The sequence below is a fragment of the Nycticebus coucang genome, chromosome 7 (assembly GCF_027406575.1).
Source record: "Nycticebus coucang isolate mNycCou1 chromosome 7, mNycCou1.pri, whole genome shotgun sequence".
NCBI lineage: Eukaryota > Metazoa > Chordata > Mammalia > Primates > Lorisidae > Nycticebus > Nycticebus coucang.
This window is the reverse complement of record NC_069786.1, coordinates 132843475-132864394: the sequence shown is the minus strand read 5'-3', so window position 1 is coordinate 132864394 and position 20920 is coordinate 132843475. Positions and strand designations below refer to the sequence as shown.

Here is a 20920-nt window from a genome sequence, read left to right as displayed (position 1 = left end):
GTGTAAATTTAACAAAACAGGTACAAGACTTACATGTTAAAACTGCACAAAGCTGATGAAAGAAATCAAAGAGCTGAGAGACGGACACACCAGGTGCATGGAAGACTCAACGTAGTACAAAAGTCCGTTCTCTCCACAGAGACAGAGAGATTTAATGTCTGCCAAAATCCCATAAATGTGTATGGTTTGTAGACATAGGTGATATTATTCTAAATCTACATGAAAAGACAATGGAACAAAAATAATGAAAGCAATTTGGAAAAGAGGAATAAAGTGAAAAAGATCAATGCATGCAATGTTACAGCGTATCATACGACCACAGTAGTAAGACTGTGTGCTCTGGGTAGAGGGACGGACAGACACACAGAACGATGGAGCAGGACAGACAGCCCAGAGTTAAGCCCACTGACATTAGTCTCGCTGATTTTTGATGAAGGTGCAAAGCACTGCAAAGGGGGGGGAAATCCCCTTTTGGATAAAGGGTGCTGGAGCAACTGCACATCCCTAACCAAACAGAAATGTACTTAAGTCTCACACATCATACAAAATTTAGTTCAAAATAGGTCACAGACTTTACTTTTAAAAAAAAAAAAATAGAAGGTATCTGGAATTTAGGCTAGGCAAACAGGATAAACAGACAAGCTGCAGACTGAGAGGAAATATTTGCAAACCACGCATCTGACGAAGAGCTCGCAGAGATGGGGTGGTCGTGGCAGGGAAGAGACCATCATTGTCAAAAGGGTGACACAGGGTCCCTGTGGTGGTGGAGACCTTCTGTGACTTGCCTACATCCCTGCCGAGATCCTGGTTGTGATCTCCTAAGATCTCTTGACAAGATGTCACCACTGGGAGAAGCCTGGTGACGGGTACGCGCGACCTCTCTCTGCTGTTTCTCACAACTGCATGTGAATTTACCATTTTCTCAAAATAGAAAATTTAGATTTTTACAAAATGAAAAACATGAAGTTAGCTCTGTGCAACCACTTGAGTCTTGTGGTCATAACATTGCTTGAAAGAAGCCACATGGAAAAGAATATGCAGTACGATTCTGCCCGAGAGACAGGACACACGACTCCACCGTGGTGTCAGAGTGTGGAAGTGAAGGGACAGAGAGGTCAGAGGGAGACACACGTCGTATCTGTGACTGGATGACGGCTACAGGGATATACATAGAAATTAAATGTAAAAGCTGATCTCCTGTGAACGGGTGCACACCTTCCTGCACATAAATTATAGTGGGATAAAAAGGAGTAATGAATGAATGAGAGCTGGGCAACATGGCTGAGGCCTGGAATCCCAGCACTCTGGGAGGCTGAGGCAAGTGGATTGCTTGAGCGCAGCAGTTTGAGACCAGCCTGAGCAAGAGGAAATCCCATCTCTATAAACAGCCAGGGATTGTAGCAGGAGCCTGGAGTCCCAGTTACTTGGGAGGCCGAGGCAAGAGGCTTGAAGCCCAAGAGTTTGAGGTTGGTGTGAGCTATGATGCCACAGCACTCTACACAGGGTGACGAAGTGAGACTCAGTCTCAAAAAAAAAAAATAGGGGTGAATGAATGAGGAAATGGACGTGGAGGAACAAAAGACGATAAAGTGAGAAAGTACCTGAAATGCCTGGTGTGTCACCCAAAGGGCCAGGGGTAGGAGGTGACACACAAAAGGGAGGTGGAGACCCAGTTGGAATTTGGCCTCAGGGCAGGATCTGCAATGGCGATCTGACCTTCCCGCCACGCGGGGAACATGTCCACACAGGCAGCTCGGGGTTTGCAGGCCGATCCCCACCTTCCTGAAACATTGCAGCTCCAGCTTGGGGTTTGCAGGCCTATCCCCACCTTCCTGAAACATTGCAGCTCCAGCTCGGGGTTTGCAGGCCTATCCCCACCTTCCTGAAACATTGCAGCTCCAGCTCGGGGTTTGCAGGCCGATCCACACCATCCTGAAACATTGCAGCTCCAGCTCGGGGTTTGCAGGCCGATCCCCTACCTTCCTGAAACATTGCAGCTCCAGCTCGGGGTTTGCAGGCCGATCCACACCGTCCTGAAACATTGCAGCTCCAGCTCGGGGTTTGCAGGCCGATCCCCACCTTCCTGAAACATTGCAGCTCCAGCTCGGGGTTTGCAGGCCGATCCACACCGTCCTGAAACATTGCAGCTCCAGCTCGGGGTTTGCAGGCCTATCCCCACCTTCCTGAAACATTGCAGCTCCAGCTTGGGTTTGCAGGCCGATCCCCTACCTTCCTGAAACATTGCAGCTCCAGCTCGGGGTTTGCAGGCCTATCCCCACCTTCCTGAAACATTGCAGCTCCAGCTCGGGGTTTGCAGGCCTATCCCCACCTTCCTGAAACATTGCAGCTCCAGCTCGGGGTTTGCAGGCCTATCCCCACCTTCCTGAAACATTGCAGCTCCAGCTTGGGGTTTGCAGGCCGATCCCCACTTCCTGAAACATTGCAGCTCCAGCTCGGGGTTTGCAGGCTTATCCCCACCTTCCTGAAACATTGCAGCTCCAGCTCAGGGTTTGCAGGCCAATCCCCACCTTCCTGAAACATTGTAGCTCCATCATCAGTTTGCCCCTGACAGTCTTCCTACCACCTGCAGAAAACAGTTCTCTTAGCTAATTTCTGGGGTTATTTGCTTGCTTATTGTGACTAAATGTTTGGTTATTTCCTTTTTTCTTTTTCAGAAAAATAAAGGGAAGAAAGGAAGAAAAGGGAAAAAGAAGGATAAAGACCTGACAGCTGACAGGTGAGGAACGAACAAGCTTCACTGTAATGCACAGGCGGGCACCCCTGAGGAGAGGCAGCCTCGGCCCATGGCCGTGGCCTGGCCGAGCATCCCCTCTCTGCCACACCACATCCTCTTCATCCTCAGCAGAGTGTCGTGGGATGGAAGGAGCCACCATCAAGTCCTATACAGATTCCAGAATGGAGAAGATGGGCCCAAGAAGGCAGACTTGGGTCCTCATCACAGCTGAGTTTATACAGCTTTTTAGGTTTTGAAACTCATTGGAGGGGATAGGAGCATTCTTCAAAAAATTAGTTTAAGAAATAATATCCTGAAGAAAGTTTTGAGAAAATACCGAGACTCTGAGTTCCCCCAAGGTAGGTCCAGTTCCCCTTCACAGCTTGGCCCAGCCCTGGAGACTCCCCATCGCACTTGCTAAAGGGATGAGACCCAAGGGTGGGGCTGAGGCTTGTAACGGGATATTTCCATTCCCTTGAGCTTCACTGATGAACTTTAATACAGTACAAATGAATAACATAAAGTGCTCATTTTTTTAAGTCGAAACAACTGCTAATGCTTTAACATTGAAAATAAATAGTACATAGGTTTTCAAACATTCTCCATTATCTTTGTTAATTTTCAGCAGAGGGCATCCCATTTTAAATACATTTGCTGCAGTACAACCCTAGCCAACCAAAGACTGTGGTCATTGGACTAGCCTCTATCCTCATGGAATTTGGCTTGAGTCTAAATGATATTCTTGTGTCTCCTTTAACCATGCTAACTTGAATCACAGTACAGCCAAAGAACCGTGGCAATGTGGTTGTATTTACAATTCTCAATATACAGACAGTCCAGGGTAGGCTGGAAGAATAAAGAAAAGGAACGGGCAAAACATCTCAAAGGATCATATTGAATAATATTTGAGCTTAACTTGTCTGAATTCCCGTAAGCCAATGCCCAGCTAATATCACTGGGAGTGCCATCCGTTCTGTGGGATACTATGTTCATTTTTTCTCAATTAGTATAAATTACTGATGTGTGCTGACTGTGCCTATGGTCTTCTGAAGTGGTTTAGACATCTGTAAACACTGCAGAAAAGTATAACACCCTCCTAAAAAAAAATCATCATGCTCTTTGTTTGAGACATTTGGTCTTCCATGTAAGCATTATTTCCAATGTAAGCCTTTGTTCTTTATGTATTTTTTAAACTATTATGCTATTGAGTTAAAAGGAAACATAAATTTCACAAAGGATTGATGACCTACTGCAGCATGCAGATGCTAACTGAATGTATAATTATAGGCTCCTTGCATTACTACTATTGGGTAATTTCTGATCCATATTCGTGCCATCACGAAGACTGATGGAAGGGCAGACGGCGGGGGTTACAGCTGGGCTCAGACGCCCCGAGATGTCATTCTTCTTAATGGGGAACATCAGCCATACACATGGATGAGTGAAAGTGTTGTTTTTTAAAAGCCTGATTTATCCCCAAATTATAGAAACACGTCAAAATTCTATGTATTTTCATCTATACAATCATACTTTGAAATAGGCCTGGTTTGTTCTCCGTGTATGTGACGATCGACAGAAATTCTGCTGATGTTCTGTGTGTGCTCCTGGGACAGACAGTCTGCTTTGCCCCCAGGTCCATCGAGTCCTTGTACAAGGAGCTGGTGCAGGAAGGATTACTGATCCAGTCTCTGAAAGTCAACCTCTCTGACTACATCGGTAAAGTACACAAAGCAGACTGCACGTGTGCGTCACACGTCACCCTGGGTTTTGAAGTCTCAGTAGCTGGAAATATGTTTAATTTGTGTTTTTGTCCAAGCCCAAACCTGGCCCGTGGTGGCTTCTGGTAAATGTTTGTCTGATTGGATTTATTCAAATAACATAGGAGGACGGTATGAACTAACAGGTGCTCTCAATAAAAGGCACCCAGCCCACTCCCCTCACATGGGGGAAGCAGGTTTTTTAACCCGCTAGCAAGCTTCCTTGGATGTTATTTTTGGCATTACCTGACTTAAGGAATTGAGGAATTTTTCATGCTTTCATGTTTACACAAAATGCCCCAGTGAACAATCTTTATGGAGGGAATTCCTTGCAAAAGACACAGAAGTAGTTGGGAACAAGGAAGTAGGGACTTGTTTTCACATCAACTAAGTTTTCCTCTTATTTTTAAAAAACAATATGATGACCTCAAAACACACAGCTTAAAACGCCTCATAACTCTGCCACTGTAATGCAGTTATCAATATTATTATCACTTTCTATCTCCAGTGCTTAAGGACATTCTCCTACATAATCACAAAGAGATAATCACACTCGGAAAATTTAACATTAATGCAATACTATTACCTAATGTATAGTTAGTATTCAGTTTCCCCAACAGTCCTGATAATGTCCTTAATAACTCTTTGTTCTTAATCCAGAATCCTGTCCAGGATCCCACTTGGACTGTCACATATCTCTTTAGCTTCCCAGCCTTTTTGAAGCCTTCACAATGTTGACATTTTTGAAGAATTTGAGCTGTTTTACAGACTGTCCCTCAACTGAGTGTGTTTGACAATTTCCTCATTACTGGATTCAGCTCAGACATTTTTTTTCATATGAGAGAGTCTCACTCTGTCACCCTCGGTAGAGTGCTGTGGCATCACAGTTCACAGCAACCACCAACCCTTGGGCTTAAGCGATTCTCTTACCTCAGCCTCCCACGTAGCTGGGAATAACAGGCGCCCACCTCAACGCCTGGCTATTTTTTGGTTGCAGTTTGGCTGGGGCCAGGTTTGAACCTGCCTGCCTCAGTGCATGTCGGCTCCCTAACCACTGAGCTACAGGCACCGAGCCAAGCTCAGACATTTTTAACAGGAAAACTACCAAGGTGACATTGTGTGAATTCTTTTCACTGTTCTCCATTGGGGCATGGAGTGCCACTACGTCCCAACACTGGGGATGTTATGTTTCATCTCCTGGTGGAGCTGTCCTCCCCCAGATTTCTCTACTGTGAAGCTTCATCTTTCCCATTATAATTAATGAATAATCTAAGGGCTGAACTTTGAGGCTACGGAGATTCTGTTCCCAGCATCCTTTCTCACCAAGAGTTTAGCTAATGACGTTTGGCCTACATTGTCGCTGTAGTCACTGGTTGAAGGGGGTATTTTCCCTAGCATTCCTTCTACATGTAATAGACACCAATCTTCTGCAGAGAAGTATAGACTCTTGCAGAGGTGCGGTGTCCGTGTGGACACACGGATTCTCCTGTCACACAGTGTGACCTGTCATTATCCCTCTTGATGTTTACGTTGACCCAACTTTTGCCTGGGAGAGCAAGGAGGCTGACATTGTCCGTGGATCAAAGGGTGATTACTCTAATCCCTTTGAAAGACAGCCTTGTTTCCTTCTTCAGAGCTTGGAGGAGTCTTCTCATCTCCTAACAATATAAGAATTTTATCAGACTACACATTGGGCTATATATTGGATTTCTATTTATTTTATTTTGTGTGTTTCTGATTCAGGTACTGGAGAGTTTTTTCCTGTATTCCCTTGATTCTATTAACTCTATTAACATTTTTTAAATAACCATTTCTAGCAAAACTGTCTCTTATTTGCGGTTTGGATTTCTGAACCTAAGATCCTCATGGTGAGGACAGTGCCTGGCACATGGTGGGTGCTCATTAGCTGTTTTTGGACTGATTTCCTAACTTATTAATTTCTCATCCATTTAGGACTTTTCTAGTAATCTGTCAGCCTCTGGGCAGTGTCTCTAAGATGCTTAAAGTCAAATCTGGCAGGGTCAGTCACTCACGAGTGACTCTAAGTGTGAATGACCCAGTCTCTCACACAGTCAGTCAGATTTCACCAGCATGGCATACTCTGACCTTGTCCATATTTTCCGTACTTCTTTCCATTTAAGATCTTTAGCTCAAAAGACAGTAGTGTACCCTCCCAAATCCCCACATACAAAAACAAAATCTATAGGCAGCATTTAATGTGACAGGCTCCCCCTCAAACCTTAAACTAAGTGATGGCTTCCCCCCTTGAACCTCGAAGTATAAGCCATTGAGGACATTGGAAGATCTCGCCCAACCTCCAGCTGGAAAGTACAGTGGGCCCAGTCAAGAACTGAAGCTGGAACTGGGAAGGCTTTCCCAACTCCAGTATCTGAGGAGTGAATGTTTGCAAAGGGCCAGACTAAGAAAGCATGAAGGGGCTGGAGCAGTTTACATCTAGGAGTGACCTGCTTTAGTCCCTTCCTAGACAGGGCCCCATACTGAGAAGAAACTCTCGGCAGTGTAATCAAAATTGAAAGGGATGGGGAAAATAAAGATGAAATGGAGAGAAAAGCTCCAGAAGAAATGAGGGGAGGAGAGCAGAGCCAGGACATCCCAAAAATCAAGCCACTACATTTTCAACATGAATGAAAACAGCAGAAGGGGAAATCTACAAAACTAGAAAAGCTACCCCGAGCCTCACTTTCTTCTAAAAGTGTAGAAATATTAACTCACATCAATCTAAGCAATGGAAAAATTCAAGGTCAAATTCTCCACAGTTATCATAAGAAAAAAAAAAGAATGTCTCCAAAAGTCATTCCTATCAAGAAGATCTATACTAGAACTTATTATTTCAAAATAAACTGTAAGAAAATTATAAGGAGGCATATAAAAAATTATAGAATACATATAAGAATGGCATAAGATAGCATTAAACATCAGGTGACACAACTCAAGAAATATCAATAAAGGGAAAAATTATTTCAGAAAAAACCTAAATTATGAGCAATGAAAATGAGCAACTAAGATAATAAATAATGCTTTAAGAAAAATAACAAACGAAAAGGCAGAAATTTTTAGAAGTAAAGCTAGAAATGAAGAACAGGATTAAAAGAATTCCAAAGAACGGATCAAATATTGAAGATGGACAAAGAAGTTCTAACAGAGGGTTCTGGAGAGCAAGATGGCAGCCGAGTAACAGCTTCCTTGCATCTGGGCACCGTGAGTCTGGGGAGATAGGACTCCAGGCATCTCTGGCTGGTGGGATCTACCTATCATCACCCCTGCGAGGATACAGGGAGTCAGCGAGAGACTTCTGGACCCCAAGAGGAGGACTAAAACAGTGGAAAAACGGCAAGTGGTTGCGTGTGTTCAATCCATCTAAACCCGCCCACAACTGTAAGTTCAGTAGCAGCAAGACTGCAAACCAGAAAGGCCTTACCTGTGAAATGTTTTGGTGCCCTTGGACTTGGCACTCAGTTGAACTGCCTTGGGGAGAGCCTGAGCGGGAGTGCGGAGAACTTTGGCTGTTGTCTAGGGCCCCAGTCTGAACCGCTGAGCCAGACGGAGCTAATAGTGTTTGGCTGTGGGCCACAGGGAGCCACTGTGAGTGATCTGCCCCGGCAAGCTCCACCCTCAGGGTCACAGAGCTAGAATCCGGGTGGGAGCTGGTAACCTAGCAACCGAGTAGCCTAAGGGTGGGGTCTGAGCCGCCTTGCAGCCCTAACCCTCAGGGGCAGAGTGAGACCGGTTTTGGCACACCGGGTAAGTGGATAGCCACCTCAGCAGTGATTCCAGCGACAAGCACTTTCCTGGGAAAGCTTCTGCTCAGCAAGTTTATAAGTTCAAAGTGCCTTTTAAGTGGGCTGAAGAGAGATTTAGGGTATCTACCTGCTGGGGTTTGAGAAATCAGCAGCCTCCAGTCATATCAGAACTGTGATTAACATCTCATACCCCAGAAAACCACGTGTTGCCCAGACAACATTCAACAACATATACATACTGCTTTGTTTTTTGTGGTGGTTTTTTTTTTTTTTTTTGCTTTGGTTGTTTTCTTGTTTCTTTTGATGTTGTTGATGTTGTTTTGTTTTTTAATTTCAAGCTTTTCCATACAGATCTTTTTTCTTTCTCAATTTTTCTAGTTTAATTATAATTTCCCATTGCTGCCTTTTTCAATAACTAGAATTTCATTTTTGCTAGTGTTTCTACCACTATTATTTGGTTTTTCACCCAATTTTATCCCATAAAGTTTTCTGTTTGCTTGTTTGGGTTTGATTTATAGCATTTTTCTCTTTCCTCTCTACTTGGTGGAGGTGGGGTACTGTGTCTGACCAAGTTAGCAAAGAGCTGCTGACCTCAAGGGAACCACCCAACTGGGCACCCCCCAGAAGGTGGGTTTTCTTAAAGTCCGTGTCTAAGTACCCTACTGTACACCTGTATTGCTCTGTCTCCCTCTTTCTGTGCCTCTCTTCTTTTAGTCAATATTCCTTTTACCCACCCCCTCTCCTTTCTCTATTTTTTTTTTCTTATCACTCAGTCCTCCTTTCTTTCATCCCTTTCTTGCTTTTCAACCTTCTCACCCTTCTGGTCCTGTACCAAAAGGACTCATCTAACCCTTAGTCCACAGGCACGAGAACTTAAAGAGCAAGAGAAAGTGAAAGGAAAATTAGGGCAAGGAAACAGATAAAAGAAATCACTCATGAGGAAGAGTCAGCAGAAAACTCCAGGCAACATGAAGAACCAGTCCAAAACAACCCCACCAAGGGACCATGAGGTAGCTACTGCAGAGGATTCCACCTATAAAGAAATGTTAGGAATGACAGGGAATTTAGAATACACATGTTGAAAACAATGAAAGAAATGATGGAAACAATGAAGGAAACTGTTAATAAAGTGGAAAATAACAAAAAGGAAATCCAAAAACAGAATCAAATCAGAGATGAACAATATGAAGAATATAAACAGGATATAGCAGAGCTGAAGGAACTGAAACAGTCAATTAGGGAACTTAAAGATGCAATGGAAAGTATCAGCAACAGGTTAGACCATGCAGAAGAAAGAATTTCAGAGGTAGAAGACAAAGTTCTTGAGATAACTCAGATAGTAAAAGAGGCAGAAAAGAAGAGAGAGAAAGCAGAATGTTCACTGTCAGAATTATGGGACTTTATGAAGCGTTCCAACATACAAGTTATAGGAATCCCAGAAGGGGAAGAAGAATGCCCCAGAGGAATGGAAGCCATACTAGAGAATACTATAAAAGAAAATTTCCCAAATATCACCAAAGATTCTTACACACTGCTTTCAGAGGGCTATCGGACCCCAGGTCGCCTCAACTCTAACCGAGTTTCTCCAAGACACATCTTTTGTCTGTCCAAAGTCAAGACAAAAGAAAAGATTCTGCAAGCTGCCAGGAGTAAGCACCAGTTGACCTATAGGGGTAAATCCATCAGAGTGACCGCAGACTTCTCTAATGAAACTTTCCAAGCAAGAAGACAATGGTCATCTACCTTTAATCTACTTAAACAGAACAATTTCCAGTCCAGAATTCTGTACCCTGCTAAGCTAAGCTTCAAAATTGACGGAGAAATCAAATCATTTACGGATATACAAACATTGAGGAAATTCGCCACAACAACACCAGCTCTACAGGAAATACTTCAACCTGTTCTGCACACTGACCACCACAATGGATCAGCAGCAAAGTAAGAACTCAGAAATTAAAGGACAGAACCTAACCTCCACACTGATGCAAAGGATAAAACTAAGCAATGGACTCTCACAAAATAAGATGAATAGAATACTACCACACTTATCAATTATCTCCATAAATGTTAATGGCTTGAATTCCCCACTGAAGAGACACAGATTGGCTGACTGGATTAAAAACACAAGCCATCCATTTGCTGTCTGCAAGAAACACACCTGGCTTCAAAAGACAAATTAAAGCTCCGAGTCAAGGGTTGGAAGACAATTTTTCAGGCAAATGGAATTCAGAAGAAAAGAGGAGTTGCGATCTTATTTTCATATGCATGTGGATTTAAAGCAACTAAAGTCAAACAAAAAACAAAGATGTCACTTTATATTGGTCAAGGGAAAAATACAGCCAGAAGACGTTTCAATTCTAAATATTTATGCACCCAATTTAAATGCTCCCAGATTCTTGAAACAGACCTTACTCAGTCTGAGCAATATGATATCTGATAATACCATAATAACAGGGGACTTTAACACTCCTCTTACAGAGCTGGACAAATCCTCTAAACATAAATTAAACAAAGATATAAGAGATTTAAATGAGACCCTAGAACAACTGTGCTTGATAGACGCATATAGAACACTCCATCCCAAAGATAAAGAATATACATTCTTCTCATCACCCCATGGAACCCTTCTCCAAAATTGATCATATCCTGGGACACAAAACAAATATCAACAGAATCAAAAGAATTGAAATTTTACACTGTATCTTCTCACCATAAGGCACTACAAAGGTAGAACTCAACTCTAACAAAAATGCTCGACCCCACCCAAAGGCATGGAAATTAAACAATCTTCTGTTGAATAACAGATGGGTGCAGGAAGAAATAAAACAGGAAATCATTAACTTCCTTGAGCATAACAACAATGAAGACACAAGCTACCAAAACCTGTGGGATACTGCAAAAGCAGTTTTGAGAGGAAAATTCATCGCTTTAGATGCCTACATTCAAAAAACAGAAAGAGAGTACATCAACAATCTCACAAGCCATCTTATGGAATTGGAAAAAGAAGAACAATCTAAGCCTAAACTCAGTAGAAGAAAAGAAATATCCAAAATCAAATCAGATATCAATGAAATTGAAAACAAAAGAATCATTCAGAAAATTAATGAAACAAGGAGTTGGTTTTTTGAAAAAATAAGTAAAATAGATAAACCATTGGCCAGACTAACAAGGAATAGAAAAGTAAAATCTCTAGTAACCTCAATCAGAAATGATAAAGGGGAAATAACAACTGATCCCACAGAGATACAAGAGATCATCTCTGAATACTACCAGAAACTCTATGCCCAGAAATTTGACAATGTGAAGGAAATGGATCAATATTTGGAATCACACCCTCTCCCTAGACTTAGCCAGGAAGAAATAGAGCTCCCGAACAGACCAATTTCAAGCACTGAGATCAAAGAAACAATAAAAAATCTTCCAACCAAAAAATACCCTGGTCCAGATGGCTTCACTCCAGAATTCTATCAAACCTTCAAGGAAGAGCTGATTCCCGTACTGCAGAAATTATTCCAAAAAATTGAGGCAGAAGGAATCTTCCCCAACACATTCTATGAAGCTAACATCACCCTGATACCAAAACCAGGAAAAGACCCAACCAAAAAGGAGAATTTCAGACCAATCTCACTCATGAATATAGATGCAAAAATTCTCAACAAAATCCTAGCCAATAGATTACAGCTTATCATCAAAAAAGTCATTCATCATGATCAAGTAGGCTTCATCCCAGGGATGCAAGGCTGGTTTAACATACGCAAGTCCATAAACATTATCCACCATATTAACAGAGGCAAAAATAAAGATCACATGATCCTCTCAATAGATGCAGAAAAAGCATTTGATAAAATCCAGCATCCTTTTCTAATTAGAACACTGAAGAGTATAGGCATAGGTGGCACATTTCTAAAACTGATTGAAGCTATCTATGACAAACCCACAGCTAATATTTTACTGAATGGAGTAAAACTGAAAGCTTTTCCCCTTAGAACTGGAACAGACAAGGTTGTCCTCTGTCACCTTTACTATTCAACATAGTGCTGGAAGTTCTAGCCAATTCAATTAGGCAAGACAAGGAAATAAAGGGAATCCAAATGGGAGCAGAGGAGGTCAAACTCTCCCTCTTTGCTGACGACATGATCTTATACTTAGAGAACCCCAAAGACTCAACCACAAGACTTCTAGAAGTCATCAAAAAATACAGTAATGTTTCAGGATATAAAATCAATGTCCACAAGTCAGTAGCCTTTGTATACACCAATAACAGTCAAGATGAGAAGCTAATTAAGGACACAACTCCCTTCACCATAGTTTCACAGAAAATGAAATACCTAGGAATATACCTAATGAAGGAGGTGAAGGACCTCCATAAAGAAAACTATGAAATCCTCAGAAAGGAAATAGCAGAGGATATTAACAAATGGAAGAACATACCATGCTCATGGATGGGAAGAATGAACATTGTTAAAATGTCTATACTTCCCAAAGCAATCTACCTATTCAGTGCCATTCCTATCAAAATACCAACATCGTATTTTCAAGATTTGTATGGAACCAGAAAAAACCCCGTATAGCTAAGGCAGTTCTTAGTAATAAAAATAAAGCTGGGCGCATCAGCATACCAGATTTTAGTCTGTACTACAAAGCCATAGTGCTCAAGACAGCATGGTACTGGCACAAAAACAGAGACATAGACACTTGGAATCGAATTGAAAACCAAGAAATGAAACTAACATCTTACAACCACCTAATCTTCGATAAACCAAACAAGAACATACCTTGGGGGAAAGACTCCCTATTCAATAAATGGTGTTGAGAGAACTGGATGTCTAATGTAAAAGACTGAAACTAGACCCACACCTTTCCCCACTCACAAAAATTGATTCAAGATGGATAAAGGACTTAAATTTAAGGCATGAAACAATAAAAATCCTCCAAGAATGCATAGGAAAAACACTGGAAGATATTGGCCTGGGGAAAGACTTCATGAAGAAGACTGCCATGGCAATGGCAACAACAACAAAAATAAACAAATGGGACTTCATTAAACTGAAAAGCTTCTGTACAGCTAAGGAGACAATAACCAAAGCAAAGAGACAACCTACACAATGGGAAAGTATATTTGCATATTTTCAATCAGACAAAAGCTTGATAACTAGGATCTATAGAGAACTCAAATTAATCCACATGAAAAAAGCCAACAATCCCATAGATCAATGGGCAAGAGAAATGAATAGAACCTTCTCTAAAGACGACAGACGAATGGCAAACAAACACATGAAAAAATGTTCATCATCTCTATATATTAGAGAAATGCAAATCAAAACAACCCTGAGATATCATCTAACCCCAGTGAGAATGGCCCACATCACAAAATCTCAAAACTACAGATGCTGGCGTGGATGTGGAGAGAAGGGAACACTTTTACACTGCTGGTGGGACTAGTACAACCTTTCTGGAAGGAAGTATGGAAAAACCTCAAAGCACTCAAGCTAGACCTCCCATTTGATCCTGCAATTTCATTACTGGGCATCTACCCAGAAGGAAAAACATCCTTTTATCATAAGGACACTTGTACTAGACTGTTTATTGCAGCTCAATTTACAATCGCCAAAATGTGGAAACAGCCTAAATGCCCACCAACCCAGGAATGGATTAACAAGCTGTGGTATATGTACACCATGGAATACTATTCAGCTATTAAAAAAAAATGGAGACTTTACATCCTTCGTATTAACCTGGATGGACGTGGAAGACATTATTCTTAGTAAAGCATCACAAGAATGGAGAAGCAGGAATCCTATGTACGCAATTTTGATATGAGGACAATTAATGACAATTATGGTTATGGGGGGGAAGCAGAAAGAGGGATGGAGTGAGGGGGGTGGGGCCTTGGTGTGTGTCACACTTTATGGGGGCAAGACATGATTGCAAGAGGGACTTTACCTAACAATTGCAATCAGTGTAACCTGGCTTATTGTACCCTCAATGAATCCCCAACAATAAAAAAAAAAAGTTCTAACAGAGAAAACACAAGTCCCTGAAGAAGAAAACTAAAGTGAAGAGACAGGACACGTACTTCTAATTCATGAAAACTTTGAAACCACATAACTAAGGATCACATGGTGTGCCTGAGAATCCGGGCTCCGATCAACCCACTCCAAGACATATTCTGATACAAGTACCTCTGGGCATTTGTGTAAAAAAGACCACATGACTTATCAAGAAAAGAAAACTAGATTATCATCAGACTTTTCAACAGCAACATTTTACACCAGAAGTAAATGGCCTGACATATTCAATACGCTCAAATGTAGGAAACAAAATCCTAGGATTGTGTGCCAAACTTATTTTCGAATATGGTACAAAAACTTACAAACAGGCAAGAACTCAGAACAGGTCCCCAGGAGCCCTTCCTGCAGTAGGAATGCCCTCCAGAAAACCACAAGTGACAGGAGAGACCTTGACCCAGGACTGGTGGTGAGCATTCAGCAGGTACTTGTCAACCTAAGACCGAATTAGGGCAGCCAGGAGGGTGCAGCAGGTACTGCTGTGCGCTCTGATGGTGCTCTGTCATCTGTCATCTGTCATCTGTCCTGGGGCCAGCTCAGAGTCCACATCTTATTCACACCTGCAGCATCCTCCCTGATCTCCTGAAGCACAGTAAACCTGTCTTTCCTCAACAGATCTGTTTATCTCACAGGTTATCTGAAAGCCTTGTGTTCTCCGGTGAAGCTTTATCCAACCCTTGTTTATTCATTTATCACAGAATCTTCTCCTGGGCCTTTGTTTCCTCATCTTCCCTCCCCTGAGCTCAGCCATCCTGGTAGGCCAGGGCCACACAGAAGGCTGTGCTTCAAGCCTGCCCTTCATTCCCACCCTCACATTTGGCCCCCCGGAGCCAGCTGGCTGGTGGGGAGCTTTGACATCCAGACCAGTTGCTCCCTGGCTCCTCCAGCCCATTTCTGATTGGGTAACAGATCCCTGAGCCTGCGCTTACCCCAGCCAGCCTGGCAGTGTAGCCCCCCGACCCCATTAGGGACCTGGGATCTTGCACACCTGGGAGCCGCCTCCCACCAAGTGGGAGCGCAGAGGATTGTCAAAGCCCCCAACCCCCAGTTTGCAGCACTCAGCTAATTATTGCCTCATCCTCACCGTCTTATCTAAGAAGCGGAGGACCCAGGCGCCATCCTGATTTTGATTTTGTTTCCCTGGTTTCTTTTTACACTTTTACCCAGAGGTGTGGTCAGATGGTCCCTGTATTTCCCCATCTGCTACACCAGGACCAGAGCTCACAGGCTGAGCACTTAAAGCCTTTTCTTCTGTCTCTGCGTCCAGATAAAGACAGAGGGTGGGTGTGGGCCGTGCGCCCCTGCCCCTCATCCAGACAGGTCAGACCCCACATGCGGCTCAACAGACCAGGGGCATTCTGCCCAGGTCCAGCCCTCTCTGCACTGCTGGGACACACAGCTGGCTTTTCAGTTGTAATTTTAATGTCACCACCTGTTCAACATCTCTCAAATCCTACTCATCATTAGAAGCACAGGAGCTTGGGGCTGCAAGAGACCAAACAAGAGGAAGAGGGCCAGAGGATGCTAAGCCTGTTGCCCACCTAACACTCACAGTGTCAGTGCATAGCCGCCTGGCTCCACGCTCTAGCCTGTGCCCAGCAACAAGCTCCCACTGCAATTTCAAGTGTACAAGAAATAGCACATTTCCTTGTTTTCTTTAAATCACCTTGATTTGGCTTCACAACCCCTAAACTGCCAGTGTTATTCAAATTGGGCCACCATTAGCAGCCCTCACCTCAAGGTGACTCCAAAGTTCCCAGCTCCCAGGCAGTACCAGGGTGCTGCTGTGATATTCTGCGTGCTGCTCCCCATGAAGACCCCACACCACCAAGCAGGGGGCTGGATTCTCTTTGGTATTCATAGCCTGCCCTAGAGATTGGGAGACTCAAGAGTCCAAACCTAGAAGATGCTATTTACACTTTTGAACATGAAAAGTATCAGAAGCTTTGTGATCGGGAGACAGCCTCACATAGGCGTAGTCCTGGCACGAAGTGAAGCTGTGGTCATCTGTCCCTTGAGGAGCTCTATACCTCTTCCTGGAAGCTGAGCATCCTGCGTCTCCAGAGAACCTTGTAAACATGTCAGGATTCCTGGATCTTAACCATGTTCTGCTGTGCCATCCTCCCCCGTGGCAGGAGAGTGTGCTACGTGTGGTCCCTCTGACAGGGAAGAGCGCGTCTGCTCCAGGACCGGCCCACGTCCCCTCACCCCTGCTCTTTGAGTAGCTCATTTACGAGGCTCATATTTTTTCTGGATTGCTCCATTCTTCATTCTCTTTTTAAGGCCGTGTGAGGGTAGAATGGAAATAAGATAAAAGGCCGATTTCATCCTCATTTCTCACGTATTTTGATTCCTCGTTACTTGTCGGTGGTGCTCATGAGTTCTTTCTGTAATTATCTTACTCATTCTGGATTAGTTCCAGGACCAGCATGGCAAGTGCCACCTGCTGAGTAGCTTAAACAACGGAAATGGGTGGCTACACAGTTCCGGGCAGAACCGTTCCTTCCCAGGGCTGTCCCCAGCCTCCTGGAGGTCTGCTGGCACCTGTGTGCCATGATGTCCAGAAGGCTCCGCGGCCGCCTTTGTCCTCCCATTCTGCTCTTGCTCTGTGCCCAAATTCCCCTGTGTATGAGGACACCAGCCCTGCTGCTGGGCCCACCCTCGTGCTCTTCTCTTACCTGAGTGCATCTGCAGTGACCCATTGCTGAGTGAGGTCTCATTCTGAGGTACCGGCGCACTTGCGTGGGAACTGGAAGGGACACGGTTTAACCCCGGGCACATTCCCCGTTCAGCTTTCTTCCCATTGTTCTAGGCTTCCTGACCCTCGACCTCAAAGAGCTTTTTCTCAAATGCCGTTCTCTCCTTCCCTTCCTTGTGGAAGGTCTGGTGTCTGAGCAGGGAACCACTGGATGGGAAGGGGTGTGTGTTCCCGGTGGGACAGCTCTCCACTGTCAGACCCAGTTTCATAACTTGGCAGGTGGCCCGGCCAGTCCTGTCCTTCACTCTATTGGAAACAACACCCACCGATTCAGCTGAACATGATTTGTTTCGATAAAATCTGTTAGGTTCTAGAAAATATGATACATCTGGATACTAATAGGGGTTCACATAAGCAGGAAAGTCAGGGTCACTTTTCTGTCACCTCTGCTGGCGTGTTTACTGGCAGCGAACGCGGAGTTTAATGGCTGCTACAGGGCCCCTTCCTATCTAGGGGAGGCTAAATTAACCACTCTTCTATTTATTACCTGCTCATTAAAAAGTGTGGTATCTGAAGCCATAAGGAAAGCTTCATTACCACTCTCTCTCCCAAGCAGTGTCCTCCGTCCTTGCCAAGGACGTTTTTTTCCTTCACATGGAGGCTCTGGAAGGCTGCTCCCCTCCAACACACCAGAACAGTGGTCCCTGCCCCTTCTTCCACTCTCGTTTCCTCAGCACTCAAAAGTGTTCACAAGCCATCCGTCCTTTCTGTAGTGTACGCACACACACACACACACGTCCATGCCATCTGGTCACGTGTGTCTAACACAGCAACTCAAGATCAGGACTTGCTATGGAAAGAAAGGGGGAAAAAATCAAGACACTGTGATTCTTTCATCGAATACTTTCCCTCCAGATTCAGATACAAATCAAGAGAGAATCATAGGAGCATATAAAGGTCCATCCTCATGACAAATGGAGACAGCCAGACTAATTTTCCTGGTGACCTTATCTAAATTAGTTAGAAAATAACACTTCAGATTTATGACTAGTTACAATTAAGCCCTTTGATATCTTCTAATTAAACCTGTAAAGATTTATTTCTGTATTATTCCTTTGGTAATCCTTTAAAAATGATAAAAATGTAAATGAATATTACCCTCACAAGGAGATGTTTCTATTTATCCTAAATTAGACTCATACCCTTCCTTTCAAATGACTGTGTTTTAGATTCAGATTTACACTGTTCCATTACAAATTCTGCGTCGATCTTAAGTAATTTAAAGTTTGGGCAAATGTTCTATATAATCTCTTGGCATATAAAGAAAGCACAGCCCGCACGATGTCAGTGTTCTTTGCATGTTCCTCGTTTTAGAACTTTGTCCCATTTCACATACCTCAATATTCAAAAAAAAATTTTTTTTTTTAATCTTAGGAGGTTAATGTAGTAATCAACGTAATTCTCAGTTTACTGCAGCTGGAACAGCAAAGCTTTCTTTCCTGGATGGGTTTTCTTCTGAGAAAAGACATGTATTTAATGACTCTCCCTAATGTGGTTAGATTTACTCTGCACTGTCTCATTTGTCTTCTGTGGTGATTTTGCAAGTGCCTGAGTTCCGCAGCTCAGGCCAGCGTCCTCTGTTGCTCTTCCCCACAGGTGAGTACTGCTACCTGGGCACGACTCTCCGCCAGGTGTCCACAGAGCCCATGCCCTCCCTGCTGGATGTCAGGCAGCTCATCACGCTCTACGGGATCTTGCCGTTAGGTGAGGACGCCACGCGCACCAAGAGCCCTTTGTGCGGGCGGGCTCGCTCCACTTGCTGGCCTGGGTGATGCGTTCTTGTTTGTCGCCCAAGGTGCACGACCGCTTCACTTGTCCTATCAAGAATTCCGAGTGACCAGTGTCACTTCAATGGTCGTCCCCCAGCACACAGAGGCACCACCAAGGCGAGCCCTTCTGTGCCCTCCCTGGGTGCCTGTTTAACAGCTCTAAGCTGAGGGACTGATAGGTGACGCACTAGGGGCACCAGGTGCCTGCAATTAAAATTCATCAGATTACAGCAGTGGTCTTCAACCTTTTTTATTGCACAGCACACTTGAACCTGTAGTTAAACTTTAGTGACATGCTTAAATTATGTTGACCAAAAAGAAAAAAGAGAGAGAGAGTAAAGGGGAATATACTTACTGTGATTTGAACTTCTTTCGAGAATTATTTAACTAATGATCTTTAAAAATTTTCACCGCACACCTAAGATCCTCTCAAGGCACACCAGGTCAAAACCTCTCGATTAGAGGGAGGGCTAAGATGCCACCTGCCTTTTACACACAGGCATCTGTCACTCGGTCCTGAACAGAGGTGACCTTTCAGAAGTCAGTGAAAGTACACTTCCAGGACCTAAAGGGTCACCTCTGAGACTGCCAGTTTTCACTGAAGTCCACTCTCAGGGCTAAATAGGGTTCCACTGTGATTTTGCAGGCAGACTCACCAAGCTCTGCGGAGTGCTGAGTGACGCAGGAAAGGTGGACTGCTTACCTCCACTCTGGCTTTTTTTTATGGATTTATCTGTGAATTAGCCTGACTCCCGGACCAAGGACTACCACTACAGCTGGCCTGTGCTCTCTCAATTCTAAAGTAGAAATCATATTGTGTTTGTTTAATTTGCACTTTGGGAGGGCTAGATGGGAGGATTGCATGAGGCCAGGAGTTTGAGACCATCTTGCCTCTATCAATGACTTTTTTTTAACTAGCTGGTGGTGCGTACCTGTAGTCCTGGCTACTCAAGAGGCTGAGCTAGGAGGATGGCTTGAGCCTGGAAGTTCAAGGTTGCTAGGATAGTGCCACAGCACTTCAGCCTGGGCGACAGAGTGAGACCCTGCCTCAAAATAAATAAATAAATAAAATAAGAGCATTTTGAGCACTTACAACATGGTTTTACTTTTACTTAAAAACTTAAGCCTATTGGCAAGAAATAGTACTTCAACTTAGTATCAGAAGGCAAATGGAATTTGAGGTCAACATAGATTTTATATGAATTATACGTATAATAATGTGTGTGTTTTATATAATATGTAATATATAATATTTAATTTATATTCTATAGTACAAATAAATACATGAATTTTGGAGGCAAATAATGTGAGGTCAACAAAATATGTAATATCTGTAAAGTCAATGTGAATGAAATAAACACCGTCAGCCTCAAACCTCATCACAGTGCCATGAAGGCAGAGCAGCAGAATGCATCAGAAATCAACAAGGTTTTGGGACTTCCCAACAAATGAAGGCGTGAGGTTACCTGGACTTGTGGGTATAAGATGGTGTATGAACTGCTCGAGCTGGCTTTGAAAACATCACAGGACAGCCCCAGAAGCATTATGCCACCTGGACATCCCCTTTGTCACTGAGGAGTCCCCTGGAGTGACAGAGATTTTGAGTCGCATGATAAGCAAATTGTGCAGAAGAATCAGATGCACAGATAAGCTTGCGGGCTCTCAGTTTACATTTCATGCATTAAAATAGCATCCTGTTACCTAGAGGAATGTCTTTGGCCCAGATTGTTCAGGTCACCAACGTGGTGGCCACTGTCCAGACCAGCAAGCCCAGTCACTCAGCAGAGGACCTTGAGTACACCTCCTCGGGGTCATTCTCCACACTTGGTCAGGGGACACCAGTGCATCATGCCTCCCAGGACTGGGTGGAGACACCCCGGCTCCCTTGGCAGACGGATTAAACCAAGGAAGGGTCTTGTCAGTGCTCGCCCACCTCCTGGAAGACCAGGGGGAAAAGGAAGGGAGGGGACGCTTACTGAGTGGACACTACGCCCCCGGAGTGTCACGCACACTGCTTACCCCCACCCAGAGCCCCGCACCTGTGAGCCAGCTTGGTGACCACTCCCGTCCTGC

General features: G+C 43.8%; 1 protein-coding gene across 1 annotated transcript in view; it reads left to right on the top strand.

The window, feature by feature from the left end:
- The window catches only part of IQCA1 (IQ motif containing with AAA domain 1), a 164955-nt gene that overhangs the window by 112694 nt on the left and 31341 nt on the right, over positions 1-20920 (top strand). The window contains exons 13-15 of the mRNA XM_053596990.1: positions 2676-2737; positions 4368-4450; positions 18675-18782. Of these exons, the coding sequence (XP_053452965.1) occupies positions 2676-2737; positions 4368-4450; positions 18675-18782 (253 nt within the window). The remainder of the gene's footprint in view (positions 1-2675; positions 2738-4367; positions 4451-18674; positions 18783-20920) is intronic.